The 22687-nt window shown below is 50.7% G+C and overlaps 9 protein-coding genes across 9 annotated transcripts; 2 read left to right on the top strand and 7 right to left on the bottom strand.

Moving 5' to 3' along the window:
* Positions 1 to 471: 471 nt before the first annotated feature.
* On the top strand, positions 472 to 1693 carry NECHADRAFT_84642 (uncharacterized protein; the record flags this gene model as incomplete). Its single annotated transcript, XM_003050317.1, has 4 exons — positions 472 to 582; positions 1017 to 1118; positions 1203 to 1566; positions 1629 to 1693. 4 exons carry the CDS (start codon positions 472 to 474, stop codon positions 1691 to 1693), a joined length of 642 nt encoding a protein of 213 aa, XP_003050363.1.
* A 765-nt stretch (positions 1694 to 2458) lies between these two features.
* Positions 2459 to 5670, bottom strand: NECHADRAFT_84641 (uncharacterized protein; the record flags this gene model as incomplete). The annotated part of the gene is made up of 6 exons (XM_003049942.1): positions 2459 to 3488; positions 3544 to 3783; positions 3837 to 4204; positions 4256 to 4288; positions 4345 to 5125; positions 5168 to 5670. 6 exons carry the CDS (start codon positions 5668 to 5670, stop codon positions 2459 to 2461), a joined length of 2955 nt encoding a protein of 984 aa, XP_003049988.1.
* A 488-nt stretch (positions 5671 to 6158) lies between these two features.
* NECHADRAFT_84640 (uncharacterized protein) lies at positions 6159 to 7175 on the bottom strand (the record flags this gene model as incomplete). The annotated part of the gene is made up of 4 exons (XM_003049941.1): positions 6159 to 6222; positions 6327 to 6473; positions 6767 to 7063; positions 7120 to 7175. The coding sequence occupies 4 exons, from the start codon at positions 7173 to 7175 to the stop codon at positions 6159 to 6161; spliced, it is 564 nt and encodes a 187-aa protein (XP_003049987.1).
* A 927-nt stretch (positions 7176 to 8102) lies between these two features.
* NECHADRAFT_101555 (uncharacterized protein) lies at positions 8103 to 8973 on the bottom strand. The gene has a single exon (XM_003049940.1). The coding sequence runs from the start codon at positions 8759 to 8761 to the stop codon at positions 8228 to 8230; it is 534 nt and encodes a 177-aa protein (XP_003049986.1). The 5' UTR covers positions 8762 to 8973; the 3' UTR covers positions 8103 to 8227.
* Positions 8974 to 10268: 1295 nt separating this feature from the next.
* On the top strand, positions 10269 to 11162 carry NECHADRAFT_84638 (uncharacterized protein; the record flags this gene model as incomplete). Its single annotated transcript, XM_003050316.1, has 1 exon — positions 10269 to 11162. One exon carries the CDS (start codon positions 10269 to 10271, stop codon positions 11160 to 11162), a length of 894 nt encoding a protein of 297 aa, XP_003050362.1.
* A 365-nt stretch (positions 11163 to 11527) lies between these two features.
* Positions 11528 to 14851, bottom strand: NECHADRAFT_84637 (uncharacterized protein; the record flags this gene model as incomplete). The annotated part of the gene is made up of 4 exons (XM_003049939.1): positions 11528 to 11544; positions 11653 to 11658; positions 11720 to 14379; positions 14427 to 14851. The coding sequence occupies 4 exons, from the start codon at positions 14849 to 14851 to the stop codon at positions 11528 to 11530; spliced, it is 3108 nt and encodes a 1035-aa protein (XP_003049985.1).
* A 556-nt stretch (positions 14852 to 15407) lies between these two features.
* Positions 15408 to 16719, bottom strand: NECHADRAFT_96108 (uncharacterized protein; the record flags this gene model as incomplete). Its single annotated transcript, XM_003049938.1, has 4 exons — positions 15408 to 15463; positions 15516 to 15565; positions 15616 to 15816; positions 15869 to 16719. The coding sequence occupies 4 exons, from the start codon at positions 16717 to 16719 to the stop codon at positions 15408 to 15410; spliced, it is 1158 nt and encodes a 385-aa protein (XP_003049984.1).
* Positions 16720 to 17429: 710 nt separating this feature from the next.
* NECHADRAFT_84635 (uncharacterized protein) lies at positions 17430 to 18218 on the bottom strand (the record flags this gene model as incomplete). Its single annotated transcript, XM_003049937.1, has 1 exon — positions 17430 to 18218. The coding sequence occupies one exon, from the start codon at positions 18216 to 18218 to the stop codon at positions 17430 to 17432; it is 789 nt and encodes a 262-aa protein (XP_003049983.1).
* An 822-nt stretch (positions 18219 to 19040) lies between these two features.
* NECHADRAFT_96107 (uncharacterized protein) lies at positions 19041 to 22373 on the bottom strand (the record flags this gene model as incomplete). Its single annotated transcript, XM_003049936.1, has 5 exons — positions 19041 to 20071; positions 20169 to 20706; positions 20760 to 21335; positions 21386 to 21642; positions 21695 to 22373. 5 exons carry the CDS (start codon positions 22371 to 22373, stop codon positions 19041 to 19043), a joined length of 3081 nt encoding a protein of 1026 aa, XP_003049982.1.
* Between the last annotated feature and the right edge of the window lie 314 nt (positions 22374 to 22687).

Genomic DNA, 22687 nt, shown 5'->3' with positions numbered 1-22687 from the left:
TCCGCGTTTTGGTGGACTGCTTGTGGGCCAGCATACATCTACAATCAAACAAGCAAACAGCCATAAGCCATAGAAGATACGCGGACCTTGGCTCGCTCACCATCACATATAAATAGGCGGCCTCTTCCCATACTGATGAACTTTCCACCTACTTCCTTGACAGGGATTTTGCCCGCCCTATAGTATAGTACCGACACCCAGCTCCTTGCCAGAGCGCGTCCCAACTTTCATCCTAGACCTACCACCTACAGAGTACTCTTGGACTTGCCTGATTACCCGAAACCCTTCAACGCGTATATACTTTCTGAACATGCCTTCCCCTTGGATCAACGATACGCAGTGGCCAACGGCGTCATCGACGATGAATCCAATCTCTCTTTCTCCTGTGTTATCTACTGCGACGATCTTGATATCCTCCTCAGGCTAAGAGCCATTCCAAGCTAGAGACACACCCGGCACGGGTCTTACCTCATGCCTGGGAGAAAGCCTGCACGCCCGGCAAAGCGAATGGCTCGGCCCATGGGAACCACCCGTCTTCGCAAGACCTGGATCCCAGAAACGGAAACAAGGGGATCCGACCTTGTATGATAAGAGCTCAGTCTAGGATTCGTTTCCCATTGCTGATACATATGTAGATATATCACCACCATGGTTCATTGTCCGATGAACCTTGCATCCACCGAAGCAGTCCAACGATGCAGAAAGATCCCGTCTTTCCAATATATATATTTTGGCTATCGAACAGACTCTGAACGGTATCTAAAACATCGTTTTGCTCTGTTCTGTTCTGTTTTGCTCAGCCTGTAAAGAGTCGATGGTGAACTACTCGGCATGCTTACGAAAGATGTCCTTCCGGGTCCTGCCCTGCAGTTCTCTCTCCATACTCGGTCGCCTCCTTCTCTAGAATCATGTTTTGGTATACCTGGCATGTTTTCCTGGGGTTGTACTACGAGACGCAGGCAGAATTGGGTTGCTTCACAGTCTCTCAAAACATTCAACTATATATCGCCTACCAGCTGTGGAACGACTGTGACGGAAAGGCTTCGGGGCATTGGCCTCCTGGACACGATGTTATCCAGAATCACACGCAAGAAGGGATTGCCAAGACTCCCCGTCAAGTACTCAACCAGCCAACACCTATATAGGAGCCGATGGCTCCAAACCTATAATCAGTTGTTACCACAACTCGAACGTTTCTACAGTCTTGGCCGTCAGAGCGCGGTACAATGATTGCAGCAAATGGCTGGTCTTCGGTTAGTTCTGCCCCGGACGACGAACAGCGAGCCATCACCTCATCCCTTCAATCAATGTTCCGTCGAGTGTTCAGAGCCTTCTGGCATTTTCTTCCAGCTTTCTACGATAAAGCTACCGAAAAGACGAAAACGAACGCAAGACGATCTGCATCAGCATCCTTTCATGCCGGGTGTTATATAGACATTGCTCTCTACTCTGGTCTGGCACCAGAGAGAGAGTCTCACGCGGTTGCTGGGTCCAAGTCTGGCTCCCGCAAGTGCATCGTGGCGACCAACATCGGCGAGATCAGTGTGACGATCGTCTACGTCGTGGGTAAGTATCAGCACCTAACCTCCGAGCCATGAGAAATGTAGCTGACGGTTAAATTTGCCTAGAAACGGGTCTGGTGAAGCAAGCAGGCTTCAACCCTCGTGTCAGTCTCAACACCCTCCGCAAATGAAAGGGGAGGCGGAGTGCGTTGCTCCTATACATCACTTGGGCCCGCTGAAGCCTAATTCGAGCATATGCCACTACGATTCTTCCAACAAACTGTTTCTCGACAACACATATGAGAGGCAACTATATAGACAACAAAATCGATGATGAAGCTCAAAATACAGGTCATGTCATGGCCAGAGTCAACATCATCTCACATCCAAGGGCGGAGCACGGGCAGTCACCCAAGAGCAGTCTTCACAAGGCACTACAAGCTGTAACTTGGGTGGAGGACTTGGTGGGATCGAATAGGTGGATTTGATAATGAGTCTGCAACTGGATATGCGGCTTGAGCTGCTTTGATGAGTAGGACGACGTCGATGAGGTGGTCGATTAGTCTTTGATCAATTGACTATCAGCGGACATTCTGGATGGAGAATGGATCGAGATGACACATTGAGCGAAACTTTGGTTCTACAACTATCATTTGGGCTTGGTTCTTTAGCTTGCTTTTCGCTGAGGCTTCACTAATGAGTGTATTCAAGCTCTAAGAGGGACGAGAGACAATGCATAAACGCAACTAGATACAGATCGGCATCATATTTAGCTATAGTATCTGCTATGATGCAATCTTGTATTTCCTTAAAACACTTTTCCATAGGTATCTGACTGAATCCCAAGTTGCTAAAGTCCACACCCCTTCCAAAGGAGTTTCCTGTCCAAACTCCAACACCATTATTATACGCACGAAGAGAATTCGAGGCTCATTCCCAAATTCCAATACTTTTCTTCAATCACTAGTCAGGTCAATGACATCGATATCATCAGGCAGCTTGCGCTTCTCCCCAACCACGAGCGCTCGCGAGGAGCCAGCCTGAGCAGCCTGAGCCGTCTCTGCCAGGGGTTGCCGCTCACTCCCGGTAGCCATGATACGGTCCATGTTGGTAATGGCCGTGTACTCGTCCCCAAGTAGCGTCTTAAGTCTGCCCTGGTTGAAGCGAACCAGCTCCTTGGTGGCCTCTGTGCGGCGAGTGGTCCAGCTTTGAAGTCGCTGCGCGATCTGCTTGAATGTCTTTGTCACGACGAGGGTATGAGGGGATCCTCTGCGCTCTGTTATGTGAGTACAGTCGACATGTGCGCTGTCGAGCCCCTGGTGAAGGTGGGCGCGTCGTTGCTTGTTAACCGAGAAGCGTCCCACCTCACGAGAACGATCGACAAGGAACTCGTTTAGACGCTCGCAGTCGCCACAGTTGCAATGAACTCTGGGCCGTATCAAGCTGCTGTTGTAGACGGGCTCTCGGCCTACGTACTTGTCTAGATAGGCCTTGAGAAATGTGGTAAAGAGTTTCTGGTAGCGAGACAACTCGTCCGACGACATGGTAGAATAATCCAAAGCCGCGTCGACTTTGCGCAGGAAAGGAATCCACAAGTGAGGAAGTTCATCGGCTTTAATCCCAGGACAGTCGGAGGTAAGCTTGGAGACAAAAGACGCGGCGAGGTCATCAGCCTCCGTATCGGCCTTTATCAAACCCCTAAACAGGGTCGACAGCTCACGAATGCTGGCGCTCAATGAGAGTTCGCGGCGAAGTTCGTCTTGCGAGCAAGCGTACCGGATCTTTTTAGCCGAGTGCTCAAGCGAGACGTGGCTCTGTGCCTTTGTGAAGTCGACCGAGGCGATCATGGTCTTGGCGATGGATCGGTATAGCTGCAGGGAGCTCTCCATGGGTAGCTTGCCGTTACTTGCCTTGTCCATCAGCTGAGATAAGAAGCTGACAGTAAGTGCCAGTGATCGCTTGTGTTTGTCAATGATGGGTGCCACGCTGCACGACTGTCAGCATTGTCGATTATACCTAATGTTTAGAACCAAAGACCTACGTCTCTGAGAGGAAGGCTAAAGGGTCGTCAAAGTAGAACGCGAGGTCTACCATGGGTGGCCCATCCACGTGGCCCAGAACATTGGTGGCACTGTTCTCTAGGCACTGGCGTGTGGTTTCGCGAGCCCACTCGAGCGCACCTGGTTCGATGTCCGAGAGTTGGTCAGGGATGGGAACTAGTCTGGTGATGGCCTCAGCCCGCTGGCCGAGATCAGTGCCTAAGAGGATAGCCGAAGTAATCCTGCCCTGTGTTAGCTTGCCGAACACTCATCACTGTTCAAGCCGAGGACTCACCCTTTCTGGATGGCCTTGAAGCGTTGGTTGACATCACCACCATTCAACCACTCTTTAATCCAGTCCCAGAGACCAGGCTCTAGCTTCCTAGGACTCAAGGCCATGGTTTTGTCAAGCAGGTCATATCGTTCACGGTGCAATGCAACTCTGACGACTTCCTGCACGGCCGCCGCATCCAAAGATGCCCGGTAGCCTGGGGTACCCGTGGGGTTCCACGTTTCGCTCAAGATGCCGTCGAGTGCGGCAAAGAGAGACTCTGGTGCCTGCGGGAGCAAACATCTGCGGGCGAGATGTGCTACCGGCGATGGGGATCCGCCGTTACCGGCAAATAGAGAGGCAAGAGAGTCGTGGGGGGCAATGACAACGGTCTGGTTTGGATGATTAGAGAAAGCTGGAAAGAGGACGAGGAGATATCATACCGCTAAGCGATACCAGTGTGTCGCCATTGGACCCTGCAGAGTGTGTCAATATGGGCAGTTGAAAGGTTACCATACGTGGAGAGACATACCGAGTTTCCCATGTACCCTTCGTACTCCTCCCGTCCCTCGATGTCCTCAAAGGCGTCTACCTGGAGGATGTCATCTTCATCCAGATCGAGGCCCTTGGTTACAGTGTGACCGTCCAGGTCGACAAGAGTCAAGACTTTGTGCGAAGACTCTATAACATCTTCGAGTGCATGGAAGCCGTCTTCATCATCATCCTCGTCCTCCTCGTCCTCCTCGTCGTAGCCACCATAATACCCACCGCGGTAAAAGCTTCTCCTGTCGTAGGGATCGGGGCAATACTCGACGCTTCCCGTCTCCATCTTCTCGAGCAGCGCGAGGTAGACGTCGACGGGGAGCTTGCTACACTCTTCCTTCAGGGCTTGTACGCGGATTAGATCCTGTGCCTTTAGAGCATTGAGAGAAATGCTGGCTTCGGTGTAGTCATGATCCAGAACGTGATAGAAATACTCATTCTCACGTGTCGTTGGATCTTGAGCAAGCCACCTGTTCAGCGCTTGTCTAAGTGGCTGAGTGTTGACCTGGCTAAGGAGACTCGCCGAGGGACGCGGCTGGGCCGAGTCGAGAGCCAGGTTGTAAGTGAGAACCCAGCGGTATCCAGAGGTGACGGGAAGAACTTCATGTGACACGTCCGAGTACCAAAAGGCACAGGATTGGGCATGGTCCGACGACCTGAAGACGTGCGCTTGGCCGTTGTGTCTAAGAACCACGTCTCCGCCCTGATGGGTTGACGGCAGGCAGACGACGAGTGTGCCAAACATGTCAGGGATCTTTTCAGTACTTCCACTTGTTAGCTATGACATAGAGGGCCGTGGCCTGAAGCCTCACTCAGTGTGTGCCTTGAACATGGCACCCTTTTCGTAGATGAGCATCTTGTATAGCTCAGCCTTGATGTTTCCATTAATGCCCAGAGTCTTTGCGACTTGTTTACACAAGATTTGAACCTGGGCCGTCCATGTAGGATCACGTAGCTCGAACTGGCTTGGATCTAGTTCCCATGTGTTGCGCACAGAAGTGTCGACAATGGTTTCGCTCCCCTTACCATAGGGCGCCTGGCGGGCCTTGGCGATCATCTGGCATGCCTGGAACTCGCTAAGTGGTGTAGCGATATCGCCGACACCATGAACGAATACGCCCGCCGAGAGGCGATTCACGGCGGATGAAGACGCAAATGTGCCATCTACTTGGATGTTCTCGATAGCTTGTAGCAGTTCATCCCTGAGATCGCTGGGGGGACTTGAGATTGTGTGAGAAGTAGCATCACGGTCGCGCATCTCGACTTTGACGTCGGATGCCTCAACCTTGACGCCGGACATGGAATCAGATGCCATGACGGTCGGTGCTGGGTTAAGATGAAGTTATCACCAATGTCGTCGATGTGACGCGCTCGTCGCGTATGTAGGTAGGGATGCTTCAACTATGCGCTAACGAACTATGACGTCGGCTGTTAGCGTTTGCCGACAACGACATGGGTGTTTGATGCTTGCACTGGATTATTTCTGGTCGAGATTGATCTGTAAAATTTGAAAAGCATTGATTATGATGGTATACTGGTTGTTAGTTGAAATAGACACTTCTCACGGCCCCTTTGTAAGGTACAGTGCCCGTTCTTTATCCCCTGGTCTATCAGACAGTTAGTTACCCCGACAATCATCTTGGAAAAAGCAAACATTAGCCAACTCCCACAGTGTGTACTGTATCAACTCTCTAGACCTTGTGTCTGATAACTTCTTTTCTTCTTTTGAATGGTATTTACACGAATATCCTAACGCCAATTTCACCATGCAAGTCTCTTATAATCTCAGGTTATCAGAGTTCATCAACGTCGCTCCTTGGTGTACATGTCTCGGGAATAGAGGACGGCGCCGTTGGAGATGGTTTTTCTGGATGAAATGTGTAGTATATATCCATTAGGTTCTGGCAATTTTCTGGTGGATCATCAGTGTCCAAGATGTAGTCTTATTTCTTGTTTGTGAGTCAACAGTACTTGAGAAACTCTGCTTTCGAGTTTGCAGCGTTGGGGTTGATGTCGATCTTTGGCAGGTGAGTCTTGTACAGTTTCAAAGGCTCTGTTGTAGTGACAGGCGCTGGGTTCGCTGTGGTTTTCGATGGCTTGGCGGACACGAGGGCTTCTCTAGTTCGGTAGTTAGAAAAAGATAGGATACTGTCATGGAAGTGCCCACATTCTCCATTTCCCCTTCACTGGTTGTGTAGGTGATGGCTCTGGGTCGTTGAAATCGCTTGGTGGATTACATCGAATTAGAAATAGGCTTGTAAAGATGTCCCAAGAAACACCGACCCAATGCAGATATAACGGCCAGCCACGGTGTCCAAGTTGGGAATAAGTCAGATGTTGCACAACGGCTTCAGTGTACTAACAAACCCTAGTCAGCAAACACTAACAAGAGAACTGCAGTGAGTACATACGGATTCCATGACTGAAGTTGGATCGTGCTAAACCACTTCCACTTGACAAAGTCTTGACAAGCCTGGCCTTGCTCGATCCTCGCAATCTCGCAGGTATCCTCTATGCAGAGATTCCTCCCCTCGAGCAGGTCAGAGCAAGTATATGTCAGACCGTTCCTTTCAGTCAGCCTGTCAGTTGCCACGGACATGGCCTTTGAAATAGACTCGCAAGTATCGCCCTTCTGCACGGTGTAGATAGTTCCCTCGTACGCATCCTGTGTGTTGGTTGAAAGGCGAGAATCAGGAGTCGAGTGTAGCCTATACAACATGTTAGCAGGGACACATGTGCCCTCCTAAAACTGTTTAATACACACCTTTCTTCAAGGCAGAAAAGATCCCGAGCCCATAGAATGGACTCTGCAAACTCCATGGTCGACCTTGACTCGGATATGTTTTCCCATAGACCTTCTTTGAAATCCCCGCATGCCACCACGACATTATCCAGGAAGCCACCGAGTGAATAATGGCATGGATCAGCACAGTACAAGGCTTTTGGGCTGTCATAAACTTTGCTCTTTAAGCCATCGAAATCTCCGACCTGATCCGCTGAAACAACAAACGGACAGTTAATGCCTCCCGACAAAGCTTCTCAACATATCTGGGGAACGTAATCCGGCAACTCGAAGGGCGAACCGAAGAGCCTGTAACAGCGTGCCATCATATGAAAGATTTAGAACCCATGTCAAATGCGCATGGTCGTGCCGAATTGGGTAATCGAGTTGCGAGTGAGCGCTTCAAAGACGTGAGATGGAAGGATTTGCTGCAAGGAACAGGGGGCGGATCTGATGAGATTACATTTGGTTGGAATTGTTTGTGTTGCTTGATGTTGAAACGGGACTAAACAAGGCCTTGTAGGATAACATGTCAATCTCGCAAACATAATATAGATATCGCCGTGATTCATCATCGTTTGTTAGGTAGTTAATGATCGTGCCATGAAGCTAATGAGAAGTAATTCAGCCGTCAGCTTACACCTGCAGTGCTATATAACCAACACTCTAGCGGGACATGAGGTGATTTACCCCTGCTAATGATCTTTGCGCAGCTGGAAATTTATTGAAGCCTTAGCCTTATACTTTCATCCTCAGCTCTGGCCCTGTCCTTTCCTGGTGTCACGAGTCATCTCAGGTGAAGCCGAAATTGTCGGATTCCGGAACACGGCCCCACTCCGAGTGGCGGCGCCGGGTCTGCGAGGAACACGGACTTTGTGTCGGCTTAATCACGCAGCAGTGAGACTCGGGGATATAATTACCACTGGAACTACGGTTCGCACTGAACTCACATGTGAGAAACAAATGCCTTTAACAAGTCATCTTTTAAAGCCTAGAACATAATCCGTCTCGACAGTATCTAAACAAACTCAAGTACATCGATAATCACCTTTAACATCCTTACGTCCCTAAGGGAAGAAGACCAATTTACCTAGCCGCCTCCGCCTCCACCTCCACCACCGCCTCCGCAGCCACCACCACCACCACCGCCGCCGCCGCCGCCGCCATCACCTCCTCCGCTATAACTGCCGCCTCCTCCCCATCCGCTACTATAGCTACTATGACCTCTACCACTGCTGTAGCTTCTGTGACCGACTCCTCCACTGCTAGTGTGGCGAGAGGTCTTGTGGGTGCTGCTAACAGCAGCATCGGCAGAGAGGAGAGAGTTCATCGTCGTTTGCTGATTGAGTGTTGATGCCGTTCCCGCACCGCTTCCTCCCTTTGGGGAAGACGATGTCGCTGGCTTGGCTGCCGGTTTCTTGGCGGGAGCTGAGGCAGCAGGAGTTGACTTGGCCGGGGCCGGAGCAGATCTGGTGGCCGCAGGGGCGGGAGGAGATGTAGTCTTGACAGACGGAATCTGGGTCGTCTGAACAGGCTTTGGGGGTTCCTGCTTTTCCGACTCCTCTTGGGCAGCGTCGCGCCGAGAGAAGCAGAGACACTTGGCAAGGAGGTCCTTGAGAGCCATGTTGCCGGCTGCCAAGGTGGCTCAAGTATAAGCGAAGATATGTAGTTGAATGTGTAGAGTTGAAGATGCTGATGATGGTTTTTGCAACTCTCCAGCCAGAGTACGAGGTTTTATACTTGAGATGCTCAATGCTGCAACCTCACAGCTCGTATGCCTTTTTGTCGACCAGCAAGGCACCCATATCTTGATGGTGGTCAGCCAAGAGGGTTCGCCCTTACGAATAGCTATCGCTTGCCAGTAGCCAAACAAGAAAAGGCATGGGTCGTCAGATTAAGGTGTGGAGAAGGCGTCTCAGTTTATTCTAGTTTCTGTACGTCAGCCGGGCGTCTTGAACCTGGTCAGATCGAGGCTAATTCAGCTGGCGAGGTTGAATCGTGCATAGCCTCCATGATCCGAGCCCGCCAAGACGTCTATTGGCCTTGTTTCTGTACCCACTATCCAGGGCGTACTCAATTTATTTCCGTTTTCTTGATCAAGTTCCTTTTCTAGATGCTGATGGCTAAATCAAAGAATGTTCTAAAGGCTTGGCATATGCACCTTTGCATGAGTGGTACCAGCACAACGTTATCGCGCATTTAAAGACATCATGTCATACTGCAAGTCTCTTAATTATAATTCTGTTGCTATATTAGTCAGTCCTACTGGTCATTAAGTTGACTGTGAGTTGTGACTGTGAGACCAAGCTATGGATGCACTTGAATATCAAAAGCCCACTTATCTTCATTCATCAACTGGGATGATATACCCAACTTTTTGTTTCTGTCCAAAGGAATCAAGTATACCCATCAAGGGGGCTTCTAAATGGAAGCCTGGAGGAACCGCCCTATCCTATAGCCAACCACTCAAACAAGTTTCAATTCCACCCTCCACAAGCCATGAAGCAGATCAATTCCGAAGACGTCTTGCTCTTCGAGGCTGCCTAGTGCTTGCCAAGCGTGTCAAAGCTTTGTTGCATTGTTAGACCTGGTGACACAGCCACCAAGATAACCCCTCAGAGTGATCGAGCGATACCCAACTGCAAGGCGTCTGCAAGGCATATTCGCATTTTGTGTGGAGACTCGATCACCAGGCAGAAACAAAAGGTTATGGGCTGTTTTCATGTCGATCACATGTCTCTCCTTGCAAGTTGATAAACGCAATTATATGAAATAGGTCGGGCTGTCGTCTTGAAAAAATTGATCTGTGACTTTGTCAAGATATGTAGTTGCTTGCCCATGATACGTATTGAATCCCCTTTTCTTAAAAAGGTATTCACTAGGTACAGCACAGCGACGAAGAATACTGATTTTCAGCACATGGGTACTAAAAGCTAATGCCATAAAACATGGTCACCTGAATACTGTAAACCTTCCGCGATAGAAGCCATAGAAGGCTAAAGGGAAGGTGGAAGGTCATCTACACAATATGCCACCTTTCCCAGGTTCTCGGGGGAAGATAAATACCCAGCCTCTATCCCCAAGTGCCTTTGTCACTTGCAGTTGCTCTCCATATCATCCTCCTTGTCACCATGAACAAACAAGTTCCCGAATGCCTCCGTCAGGTGATCGCCGCCCTCGACATCATCTTTCTCTTCATCTACCTCGCCGCCTCGCACCTCCCCTTCATCTACAGCTCATGGAACTACAAGAAGGGCATAATAATCAGGCGAGATATTTGGATAGCCACCACTGTCCTGGCCATATCGACGATTCGGATGGTGGGGATGATATGTTTCATCATGTACTATGTCCTGGGTGGGAGGAGTTCCGGTGTGTATAGCGTCAGTCTCGGCCTGAGAGTCATGCTCGCTTTGACAATTAGTCCCCTTGATGCTAGGGTGACGAGATGGGCCTTCAAGACGCTCAAATGGGTGAGGAGGAGGAAGGAATGCTTAGAGTCGGGGCCTCAGCAGCCTTCCACCAACACAGAGACTCATCAGCCTTCGGCCGACCCGGAGCCCATGGACCCCATCCCCCGAAGCCAGCAAGTACTTGTCGCCGTCAATCCCAACGGCGAACTCCTATCGGAAACAGACGGGAGTTCTCTTCATGTGTTCCTGGTCACCATGTACTGGACTGTCCTTATCGTCATCTTCATAGCAGCCACGGTCTGCTCCGGACTCGTCATGTCCAAATCACAACAGCACGATCTGTACAGGTTTCACGCCTCCATGATCTGGTTGCTGCCGCCCATATTTCTGATGTTCAACAGATGCTTCTCCTCCGCTGGACGTCCCAGTCCAGCGAACCCCAGCCTGGTGCGCCCTGATGGCTGGTACTCGTGGATGATAGGGACTATGGTGGGGGTCGAGATATTTCTATTCTCGTATGGCTTCAATTGCAAATTGAGAAAGGAGGCCATTACCGATATGACCGATTTCTGGACTCAGTTCGCAGGTGTAATGCTTGGTTGGGGTGGATGAGATTGAAGCCATCCAGCGTGGTAAAAAGGGACACCACAAGTTGACAACCACCAACACTCTATTCACATCGTCAACAGCTAACAGACAATTGATCAATTTAGACAAATCGCCAGCTGATCAAAAAGCAAAAAAAAAAGATGAGCTTGATCATTCGACCACGCCAGGATTCGAACCTTTGAACTGTTAGTATGGATGTTGCGAAGCTGTTGAAGTGAAGTGGAACTAACCTGGAATCTCTAGAGAGTTCGGGAGCTCAAGACCGAAATCTAGCGCCTTAGCCATTAGGCCACGCGGCCGGTTCTTGTTGAAGCTCGGCTTTCTTGTTGGCAGTTTCATGGTGGGAGGTGAGAGGTCACCAGGAGCATTCAATCCATGCCCCTTGCTTCATACCATCATTAATACAGTACATCCTTCTAAAAGGTGCTCTCAAGAGATGCTCAGCTATACACCCTACTCCACATTGACATTGAAGTGCAAAATGCCCACTCACTACGAGCTACATCAAGTTCAAGTCTCCAAGCATCAACACCACTACTAAGCTATGCGTCTACGCAAACCTTCTGGTCTAGTTGCTTCACTTGGTCCCTCCCCCTCCCACTCAAGCCGCCGTTTTCTAGAGTTGACCTGTTCCTGCTTGATTGATGAGAGCTTCTGCCCAAACTCATGAGAGTCAATCCCAAGGGATCGGGCGAACCAGTGCCAGCATTGTCTATATACCTCCCGACTATCACGAACCCGCTTCAGTACTCTGGCGAATATCCTGAGAATAAATGTGTCGTCCTTAAGCGGTCCTAGCGTCCCCCGCACAAAAGTCATGCGCCGCATGGAACTCCAGAGGCTGTGGGAAGCCCATTGGTACCCGTCCGGAGGCGGTCCGTCGACTCTTTCGAGGAACTTTGCCTCACTCAAGGCCGGGATGCGTTTGAGCGTGAGGCCCCAGATTCTCTCAAACATTGACCGTTGATGCGAATGTATGTGCGGCGCGATGAGGAGGAGATGGAACCAGAAAGGGACCTTGTAATTACCTGCGAGACGGACATAGGCTGTTGGATCTGCCCCATGGCGGAGCAACGTCTCCAAGATGCCGCTCTCCAGTGCGATACCAATCATATCTGTACGAGAAAGCGTTCCCAATTTGCGAGTATAGAACTCGACAAATCTAGTCCAAAAGGTGTCTTGGCCATATACCTCGTTCGGGTCGTGACCAGAATCGAGAAGAGTCTGCAGCAGCGGCGGGTTGATCTCGAGATTGACAGAAGCGCCGGATGATGGGCGAGGAGCCATGCCGAGAGCAAAACAAAGTGGCGAACGATACTTGTTTGCGTAAGAATTCCTGAGGTATCTGGGCATGGAGAGTTTGCTGTCCACGTAGTCGCCGATCCTGCCCTCGAGAAGAAGCAGACGATAGGCTCCCACTGCTATCGACTCATCTGAGCCTGGAATCTGACCTGTCCTAACCATTTTCGCTATCCCAAGTTCAGCATTATCGAGAAGAGCTGTTGTTGCAGCTTCTATGTTTCCACCCTCACCGCTCGCCAGGCGCGCGTATCGGGCCGCCTCGCGCAAGCTTTGGACAAAGTCGGGCACGTCCTCCATCAGATCAGGCTCTTTCTTGCCGGGGGAATTTTGGGTGAAAACAGTCCTCTTCAGCCAGGCAAGTCGGGCTCGAAGTAGCGAACGATGAGAGCAAAAGTCGGCCTTGGCTTTTTCCCGGAGAAACTTGGCCATCTCAGGGGTGCGTAAAAAGTCAAAGACAGTTCTGTGTAAGAAGACCATTGTGCCGTCTTGCCATTCCAAAAGACCTTTACACCTCCCGTTAATGCGACGAGAGACCGAGATAGACGCTTCCCGGCAGTTATTGTCGAGCCATTCGTGGTCAGCTGGATCGCGCAGCGCATAATCCTCATCGTCGTATTCATGATCGTGGAACATGAACATCTCGGTCGCCAGAGGCTCTTCTGCATCGCGGGCAATCATGAGAGTGCCCGCCATTTTCTCGTGGTAGAATGGGTCCACTGATCCTAGTATGTGTTTGAAGAATTCCTCCAGGTCGTCCGGGTAGCTCGATAGCCTTCTTCTCAGGTCTGAAAAGCTATCATCGTTGCTAAGGCCCTCACGCAGGAGCCGAGTGACCAAGAAAACCCACAGAAACACCCCCATGGATTTGTCGACAACTTCGTTGATCAGAGACTTTGACTCTGCAGCATTGGGGTCGCTAGAGACGAGACCCCATCGAGGATGTTCCTCAAGGCGAGCCTGGGTGTAATTAAGGATATCCTCCTGAGTGAGCTTATGGATGTATAGCTTAGACTCTCTAGAGGCGCCAAAGGCATCTTCAAACACATTCCACGGTCTACTAGACACGCAGACCTTGATGAAAGGTGACTCTGACAGTCCCTTGAGAGCCTGACAGATCTCGAGATGATCACCTGAGTACTCGTCTAGCCCGTCAATGAAGAAACACATGTGGACCGATAGATGCGTGTTGGCGACATCTCGCAGCGCGTCCTCGAGCTCGGAATGCGTCCAGGGAGGCTGCTTTGACGTTCTTGCCCACCGGGCCGGCAGTAGCTTTTGCATTAATTTTGGCTCCCCCTCTAGAATGTTGTGCAAAAGGGACCTCAGGAGCCCTTCCAGGGATCTCTGGATGGTTGTCCCGTAGATGGTGAAGAAGTGCTTGGCCAGCACGAGTTCTCCATGTCCAGCCCACTGTTTGAGACACTTTGGAGTCTCCTTATGGTCGGCGACAAACTTCATAAAGGTCGATTTACCGGATCCTGGCTTGCCCGAGACCCAGAAGAGATTAGAGTTCCTGCTCAGCCAGCGACGAAAAGAGCCCGACGGCCCTTGGCCCTCGCCTGGGTCATCTTGTCGCAATCCCCACGCAAATGTAGTCCTGTGGGCCTTGGAGATGTTGCCGTGCCGTTTCGGACGTTCTTCGTAGTCGAGAGAATTCAAGATATCCACGGTCTGCTGGCACTCTTGGGTGTCAATCGACAGACCCCTTAATTCCGAGCAAATGCTGTCAACGGCGCCTTCGGGTGTGTTTTCCTGACGATTGGGCGTTTTTATTTGTTGGCTGAGTGTATTGATTTGTTGGCTAATACTTTGCTGTATGTCCAGAAGCCTGTGATACCAGGCATCGGTTCTGGTTGTCCAGCCTGTGATGGTCAACTGGAGCCCTGAGATTTCGTTGCTCATCACCCGGACCCTCTCGCTATAGACCTGAGTAAGTGAGTATCGGGGTTTCCGGGGGTGACAAACTTGAGCATGTCGGATAGCATGAGGGACATGAGATGCTGGCGGTCTTCGATCCTCTTCTTCAAGTCTTGGATATCCCCTGCCTTCATCTTGTAAGACAGGGCAGCCGAGAAGCTCTTCCAGGGTTTCTGTGAGTTGCCCTTCTTGGCAGCTAGAACTCTCATGATGGCAAGTAATTCATCGCAGTCCTTTTTGCAAGCGGCAGCACAATCTTGGAGATCTGGCGGCGCACTCGAGCTTGAAGGTACTGACTGGAGTTGCGCGCTGAAGGAGTCAAACTTGCTGCAGATGTCTTGGACATGGAGGTCCCCGGGTGCGAGGCCCGACGCTGACGCGTAGATCTGGGATGTGTGCTTGAAGAGTCGGCCGACGAATTCAACGAACTGAAGGACATTTCCTACCAGGGCGACAGCTGCCAAGGCCTCCATGGATTGTGGTGTAGAAGGTGAGCATGTGAAGTTCAGACATGGCGGGGGAAGTCAGGGATATTTGAGGTGAAGCCTGGTCAGTCCCCATTGGGTGAAGTGCCTGCAGGCTGGGCAAAGTGCAACTTTTGTGGCTGAGCTCCTCCATATGTGAAAATTGCACTGCATTGGTAGGCAGGTACTGGGGGCTTGGTTAATAACTATAGGGCAGACACAATCGTTATCGCTAGTGTGCCTTTCAACCTTACAAGGCTGTCGAGAAACCAGTGTCTACGGCATCGCCATGGACGGCAAGGCCCGTAACAAATAAACAACGCACTAGATGAGTGCCCTTTTTGTTACTCGAGAAAGGGTTTCCATAAGTGTTTCTGGTCGGTGATCCATCCAGGAGGTCATCAACAGGCTCCAAGTCCAAAAATCGGGCCAAGATGAGTAGAACTCTTGCATAGCAAACCTTTTCGGCTAGACGCCCCAGATACGCCTTGGTGGTATTTTGATCACTCTCTTCTCGATTTCTCTTGTCTTACTATGTATCCAAGATCTGATCTAGCTGGCACCTTTACATGGTAGGAATACCCTCAAATTCCGCATAACCAAGCGCCAGGTTCATGTTCTCTGTAAATCCCATTAGTACCTAAATGAGTATGTTGATCAAAGAGATACTTACGCAAGCATTGAGTACTGGCTCCCTTGTTCAGGTTATCTATTGTGGAACAACTAGACACAGTTAGCACGATCAATCCTTCAAGAGGTTGCCAACCACTTACATGACCACACGCTTGCCAGTCTTATCAACGGCGAACCCTCCAATCTCAACGCCGTGCCGTCCCTGGATTGCTTTGACGAGCGGCGCCTCTCCGACGACCTTGACCAGCTTCTCACCGTCGTAGCGCTGCTGGAACAGCTCCCTGATGTCGCGGGAGGAGATCTGCTTGTTGAGCGGGATGTTGACAGTGTGGTGAATTCCTCTGTAGATGATGTTCAGCAAACCCTAATTAGCGAAAGAATAGAAATGCTAACCGGAACCAAGAAGCCACATGTGGGATAAAGGCGGCGGAGATACCGAGATGATGGTTGATCTCGCGTTCATGAATGTGACCAGTCAATGAGTAAGGGAGAAGATTATCGGTCAAGTTTTCGACATTGTTCCTTGGAGAAGGCTTGGTGCCGGCACCTGAGTATCCAGATACAGCAAAGACGGTAGGCTGGCCTCCAAGAAGGTCATTCTCGATGATGGGAGCAATGCTAAGCTGGGCAGCAGTAGCATAACAACCAGGCACAGAGATCCGGGTAGACTGAGCAATCTTGGACCGCTTGGTGATCTCAGGCAGACCGTAAGTCCAGGAGTCATCAAACCGATAGTCAGCGGAAATATCGACGACGACGCTCTTGTGGTTGCTGTTCTTCTGAGCCTGATCAATGGCCTCGATGTAAGGCTTGCAAGCAGAATTAGGAAGAGCCATGACCCAGCAGTCAATTTCCTTATCCAACTCAGCAATGTCCTCGGGTATCAAGCTCTCGTAGGTGAGCTTGCGCTTAGTGTATCCCTCGAGCTCTTGGCCGGCGAGCTCTCGGGAGGACACATGCCGAAGGTCCATGAATGGATGCTCATTGAAGAGATCAATCAAGGCCTGGCCGGTGTAGCCACGAGCACCAATCAATCCAATGCGGGATGGGGAATCATTCGAAGCATTCTTCTTGCCAAGAGGCGGGTTCGGGTTGGGGGTGGTGTACTGCCCCAACGACCTCGTAGATGAGAGGCAACGAGCTTGAGGATACTGGACGAGACGTCGGCTAGAGGCCTCAATTGGTCTCAACTGTCGAAAAGCTCGGCGGGCGCCGGCGCGCACTGCAATTGAGGGGGCAGACATGATGTTCTCAGGTCAAGGTAGGCCGATGGATGTTGTGGTGATGTCAATCAGGCCAGCGAGTGTCTCAGCGATTTCGCTTTGACCGTGGTGGTGTAAATATCACGTGACTGTTTTGAACTTGGTAGATGGCGCTCTAGACATTGCAATTAACATCAACTGACTCGGAAAAACAAGGCGCTATGGATTCATTGGGCGGAAAACAATGACTGCGTTGTTGGAGCAGTGGTCGGCTTCACTTAGGATTGAAGTACGGTTGCCAAATGTGGATTAAAGATGTGAATACTGGGGACCACTTACACGGGCCCAGGTCAGTATCAGACTTTGTTTCGAAACGTCCTCATGAATGATGGAGGATGAATACAGTTCGAGCGAGACTTTTCATCAGTAAATACCAAGATCACATTGTTTATGCGGAAATGTCATTGCTGGGCTTGTGGTTCTGACTCGCGGGGGGTTTTTACAAGAACACTCCTCGACCGTTGATCGAATAGACTCCTCAGGACTATAAAAGACCTCGCCATGCAGAGAACCGAGACACCATCTTCCCTATGTTCTGATTAGTGAGAAATGAAGGTGAATAACCTGGATGGATGCTTCTCACGGGATGTTGCATTACTATTACTGTCAAATCTAGTACCTACACAGGTGCGGAATTCGATAATAAACTCGTGCATATAACCAGAGATAAACATCCATCCTCCTCAACCACTCTACTGAGCCAAAGGCCCAACCAGTGTCACCTCGTCGATGTGCGAATACGCATTAGCACACTCAAACTTGAACAAGACCTTGGGGTTATCCCCAGCCTGCTCCTCCGTCCATCGACACGTCGTCGTCAGCTCCTGAAACCTTCCATCTGTAGTTGTAGCCGACGTATGACCCTCTGCCTGATTAAGTCCTCCCCACACACAGTAGATGTCAACACTGTCACATCCGTAGCCGCCGCCAAAGTTGTAGGCGAGATCGACATACGCCGAGAGATCGTATCCCGCGCCCGGCACGATTCGTGAGGCGTCGAGCGTGTTGAAGACGTAGTAGCTGGTCAGGGATCCTGTCGTGGAGAGGGCGAGAGACCAGCCTTGCACCTGGGTGTCCGGGTCGAGGCTGAGGCCGTCAGTGCCGCCGTTGAGGCCAGACGTCCAGGGGTCGATGGTGCGGCCGTCGTTGAAGTCGCCGTTGATGAGGATGTTGGTGATAATAGGCTCGGCGGATGAAGTAGTCGATGAGGCGGCTTGGGTGGTGGATGTAGCGAGTGTAGTGCTTTCGGTTGAGACGGTGATGACAGTAGAAGAGGACTCGATCGTCGAGGATGCAGACTCGGTAGTTGTAGTAGCAACCGTGGTACTGTCAGTCGAAACAGTCGCAACAGAAGACGTCTCAACAGTTGAAGACGAAGTTATATCCACGCTGGTGCTAGACTTTGGTCTACACAGCGCCGCCTCAGACCCAGCGACAAAGCTCAAAGCCGCAAACGCAGCAAACAACTTTTGCGAAACCATAGCGAAGGACTAAAGGTGAGTGAAGAGGAGAGAACTGAGGTGAATACGAGACTCCCCCAAGAATCGGCGAGGTCTGAACTTTTAAGCAGCCACTTGCGCATCACGATAGAGCTAGCGCAGGGTCATCGGAATCTAGCTTCACTCTAGACGCGCCGTCGATTACATGGCTCTTTTAAGAATGTTCGCCGAAATCTCGGCCGGTTGATGAGGCATGATGGTTGTAGGCATAGGCTCTGTGGTGTTTCCTGACCCTCGTCTCTGACTCTACTCCCTCAATGCCAAGATATTTGCCCAACGATAGAAGCAGGAGAAGCCAAAAACTTTGAGGCGTCCCTGTGAGTTCCATGGTTCTAGATCCAGGCACGGATACGCCCCTCCCGGCTTGGCCATTCAACTCCCCTGTCAGCTTTTCAATAGTTTAAAGAGTGGATATTCAGCTGGGCGGACTACTTAGTTTACCACGGGGGCTACCCCTGCTGGCTTCATCAGTGTCTTTTGTATATATGCCAACCATCTTGAAGTTGAAGAAAAATATCAAAGGAAAAGAGCTCTTTCTAGGTATTTGCTCAATGCTCGTATTAGCAAGCAACTGTGATTATATGGATAGCAAGTGCCAGCCAAGACACCACCAAGGTAAGGCTGCCTTGAGTGAATTTTTTATTCACATCTCTTTACCTCTTAAATAGTAATCTTAGGTTAAGAAAAGGGGATTAAAGGCGAAGAGCTTGACTGCTTATAAAGTCCCAAGGGTTTTGTTTAATGTTTGTTCTTTTGTTAAACCTTATATTAGATATACCAACCCATGAGCATGCAAGCAAAGGTCTATACCATGTTATCCATATCCCAATCAAAGTTGTCCAACTCCTGGGACCCAAAAGCGCCAAACAGCTCGTTATCCCCTGACGGATCCAGACTTCCACCAGCGCTCGCAGGCCCAAGTCCGAGGTCTGACGGAACTCCACCCATTCCGACATCGAGCATGTTGTCAACAGACATGCTGTCACCCTGTACACCCGATGCCGCAGCAGCCATCGCATCTCCCAGTGCCATGTCTGCCGTCTGAAGCATGGCTTGTGCCTCGGGCATGACCATCAGCATTTCGACCCTGCGGTGTAGACGAACCACAATCTCGGCCAGCGCCGCGTCCTTCTTCTGAAGCTTCTTACAGCCTTCTGCTTCGGCCTTCAACATCTCACGGAGCGTGCGCGGGCGCTGCAAAGTTGGAGGCATATTACCATTCACATCGAGCATGCCAACAGGAGCATCCTTGGCCGCATCGGGGGCGCAGATCAGCGATGTAGCAACGTCGTACACACTGTTGGCGTTTCCTGCCTCTGTCTGCTGCCTCACCTCATCCAAGATGATGTGCAACAGCCGCTTCGACCCAAGGAGCTTGAGGGCTGCGAGCATCTGGCGATGAGTATACGAGGTCGGCATGCTGTTGATCGCCGGGTGCATGCTCCAGTGCACGAGGCCTTGGATGTTGTGCTTGATGGCACTGGCAAGTCCATTTGTGGCTGTCGAAGTCCAGGACTCGAGTTCGTTGATGTCGGCACCTCCTGTCCTTCGAGACAACGGGATGCTGTCCTTGAGTGTCCGGAGAAGGGGCTCGATATCCTGGTTCTTTGGATCACGCCTCTGGTATGTCCTGAGGGCATGTTCGAGGGGCCTCGCGATGAGATTCTTGACGGACGACAGCATCGTACTGGCTTCTCCGGATATGCTGCTGGGCAGAAGGATAAGCTGAAGGACCTTGATGACGGACTTGGCCTCCTTCTGGTCGACCCAGAGATAATCTGACAAGAACCGGATAGCCGGCACAAGAGATGGCAATAAGAACGTATCTACCAGATCTGCGTTTTGGTGTTAGTTCCTTGAAAGTCATGAAGTAGTCCTCCAGAGTCATCTTCTCATCAGATATTCTTCCCAAGTTACTATTAAAGTACTCACATTCGACGCCCCCCTTTAGGCTCTCATCATTAAGATAGCCGTGCGCATAGGCAACCACAATGTTCTGGAACAACGTTGCCACCAACAGATAGAATTCTTGCGGCGGACAGGAAGACATCAATTCGTCGCCAAGACCGCCAGCTTCGGTGTCGAACAAACCATGGATCCATCCGCCTAGATGTCCATTTTCCTGTTCTGTCAGCTCGTTGCCTTGTCGTGCGATATGTCCACGTCCGATAATCTTGGCCACACATGAGTCTGGACCGATCGCCCCGGCATCTGTTGCCGTGAGGTTATATCGGTAGGCAAACGCCAAAACTAGCAGGAGAATGGAGCCGAATTCTTCGTAAACTGGTTGATACTCGCCTTGATCCTCTTCATACCGCCAGTTGTCGAGCAATTGGCACAAGGGCTCGAGGATTGTCGGCAACTTCTCAAATAGAAGAATCACATCTAATGATTGGGGTTTCGCTGCCAACTGACTGCACAGGAGCTTTAGAGACATGGTCTCTTTGCTATGGCAGTATTGTCGCAAAAGCTATGCCTGTTAGTCGACAAATGAATACGCGGCACGCGGCCAGAGTTGCTCACCTCGATGAGCGCCTGACAAACGGCGCCGACATTGCCGTCCATCTTGTCAAGCTCTAGAATCAAGCCTTGGATCTTGTCCATGTCAGACAAACAGTCCTGGACAAGTTTCTCTTTCGAGTATTTTTGCAATGACGGTTCATCCGACAGAGAAATCTCCCCGAGGATTCTTTCCACGTGGTCTCTCTGCACAAGACCATGAAGAACACATGAGGCGCAAAACTCCTCTCTGACACTTTCAGTATACGGATTGTTATTGCGAGACTCGTCAAACATGAGTGAGGCCGTCGGGAACAGGCTGGTGTCGACATGATGCAGTGCTTCCGTGATGCAAAACTCAGCAGACGTGCCCGGGAACTCGGGAGGGCAGAGTTGATATAGAAGTAGAGGAAGCTTGTTGATCAGGTATGAGCGCAAAAGGTGAGCATCTTTCTGTCCCTCATTACGAAACACAGCGTTGGCTAGTATATCGAACGATGCTAGGATCAGGTCAATCGCGCTTGATTGAACGTCTCCTTGGTACTTGTTGTTCATGTAAGAGAATAGAGCGTTGTCGTCCAGGATGGGGCGCCCAATAAGCTAAGACTTATTATTATTAAGGAAGCATTTTGAATGAGGCTCTTACTAACCGCAGCGTTGAGGTAGATATATAACCCTGCTCGGGTATTACTGATGGGGATTTCGGGTATCACAAAGTTTTCTAGTCCAACTGTAGAATCCAGAAGTTCATCCATGGCGGCATTAGCAACCTGCTTCTTCTTATCCGCAGGATCGAGACTCGCAAGGGTCTCGGTTCGGAAGAGCTCCAGTTTCTCGGTGAGCTCTGGCACAAGCTGCAGGGTTGGTACGAAGCTTGCTAGACTAGCAGCCAGTTCTTTTCGAGCATCTGTCACAGAGTCAGTGTTTGATCATCGAACCCTGCGTTGGATGTTAGGAACCTTTGGCGAATGGTTTGCTGACGGCCTTGACCAGTACGTCATTCTCACAAAGACGCAGAAGTAGCGCCACAAGGCCAGCTCGGGCCGACTCCATCTCATCTCTAATCTGGGGAGAATGCAGTTGCCCAAGCATGTCGGCGGCAAAGGCAGTAGACGCAGCCGTAAACAATGTCATGTACTTGGAAATGATCTTGACGACGTCCAACGCAATGGTGGAATCTGGGATAGCCCTGCCTTCCACTACCGCCTTAGTAAGGCTGTAGAAGATGGCTTCTTCGGCCCAGTACGAACTCTTCCAGTGTTTGATGTGTGGTGTCCTTGGCGGTTGCGCCGCCTCGTTCTTATCGTCGCCATCATTGGGCTGCTGCGCCTGGGCATGTGAAGACGAGTATTTATAGAGAGCCTGCAACACGGACGGTGTATCTATATAGCCCAATCGCGTGAGCGCTTGTAGATACGGAGGGATTCGAGGGTCGAGGCTGTTGTCGTTGGAAGGTTGCGGTCGCAAGAAGAAGTCGGCGATGACGGCGGGGGGTAGAGGATGTTCGGCGTAAACCTGCTGCACCAAGACCTCGAATCGATCCGTATCAACACGTCTAGCGATGCAGCGGGAAACAAATTTTTTCCAGAAATCGATGGTTGCGCGCAAGGCGCCCTGCGCAGCGGTGCGACTATCCATGTTGATGGTGGTGTTGATGTCGATCGATGATGGTTCAAGGAGGGAGGTCTGTTTATGAGCCGACAGAAGAAGGAAACCGATCCATGAGTCAGGCCTGCCCGGGCAAAGAGCGCTTGCTGCCTGTAGTATAAGTATACTTTGTCGTAAGGAGAGTTCGTTGTAGGTGGGAGCTTTGAAGCTTCAACTGCAGGCGCGAAGAGCCGGTCGGGTGGGACCTTGAACGTTGCGACCGTGACGCGGAATGGTTCCGCGTCAGACAGAGGGCATAATAGTTCTTTAAGGGTAGTCAAAGAGGGCTGCTGGAAACGAGAGAG

This window comes from Fusarium vanettenii (genome assembly GCF_000151355.1).
Source record: "Fusarium vanettenii 77-13-4 chromosome 9 genomic scaffold NECHAsca_6_chr9_2_0, whole genome shotgun sequence".
NCBI classification, from domain to species: Eukaryota; Fungi; Ascomycota; class Sordariomycetes; order Hypocreales; family Nectriaceae; genus Fusarium; species Fusarium vanettenii.
This window is presented reverse-complemented; position numbering and strand designations above follow the sequence as displayed.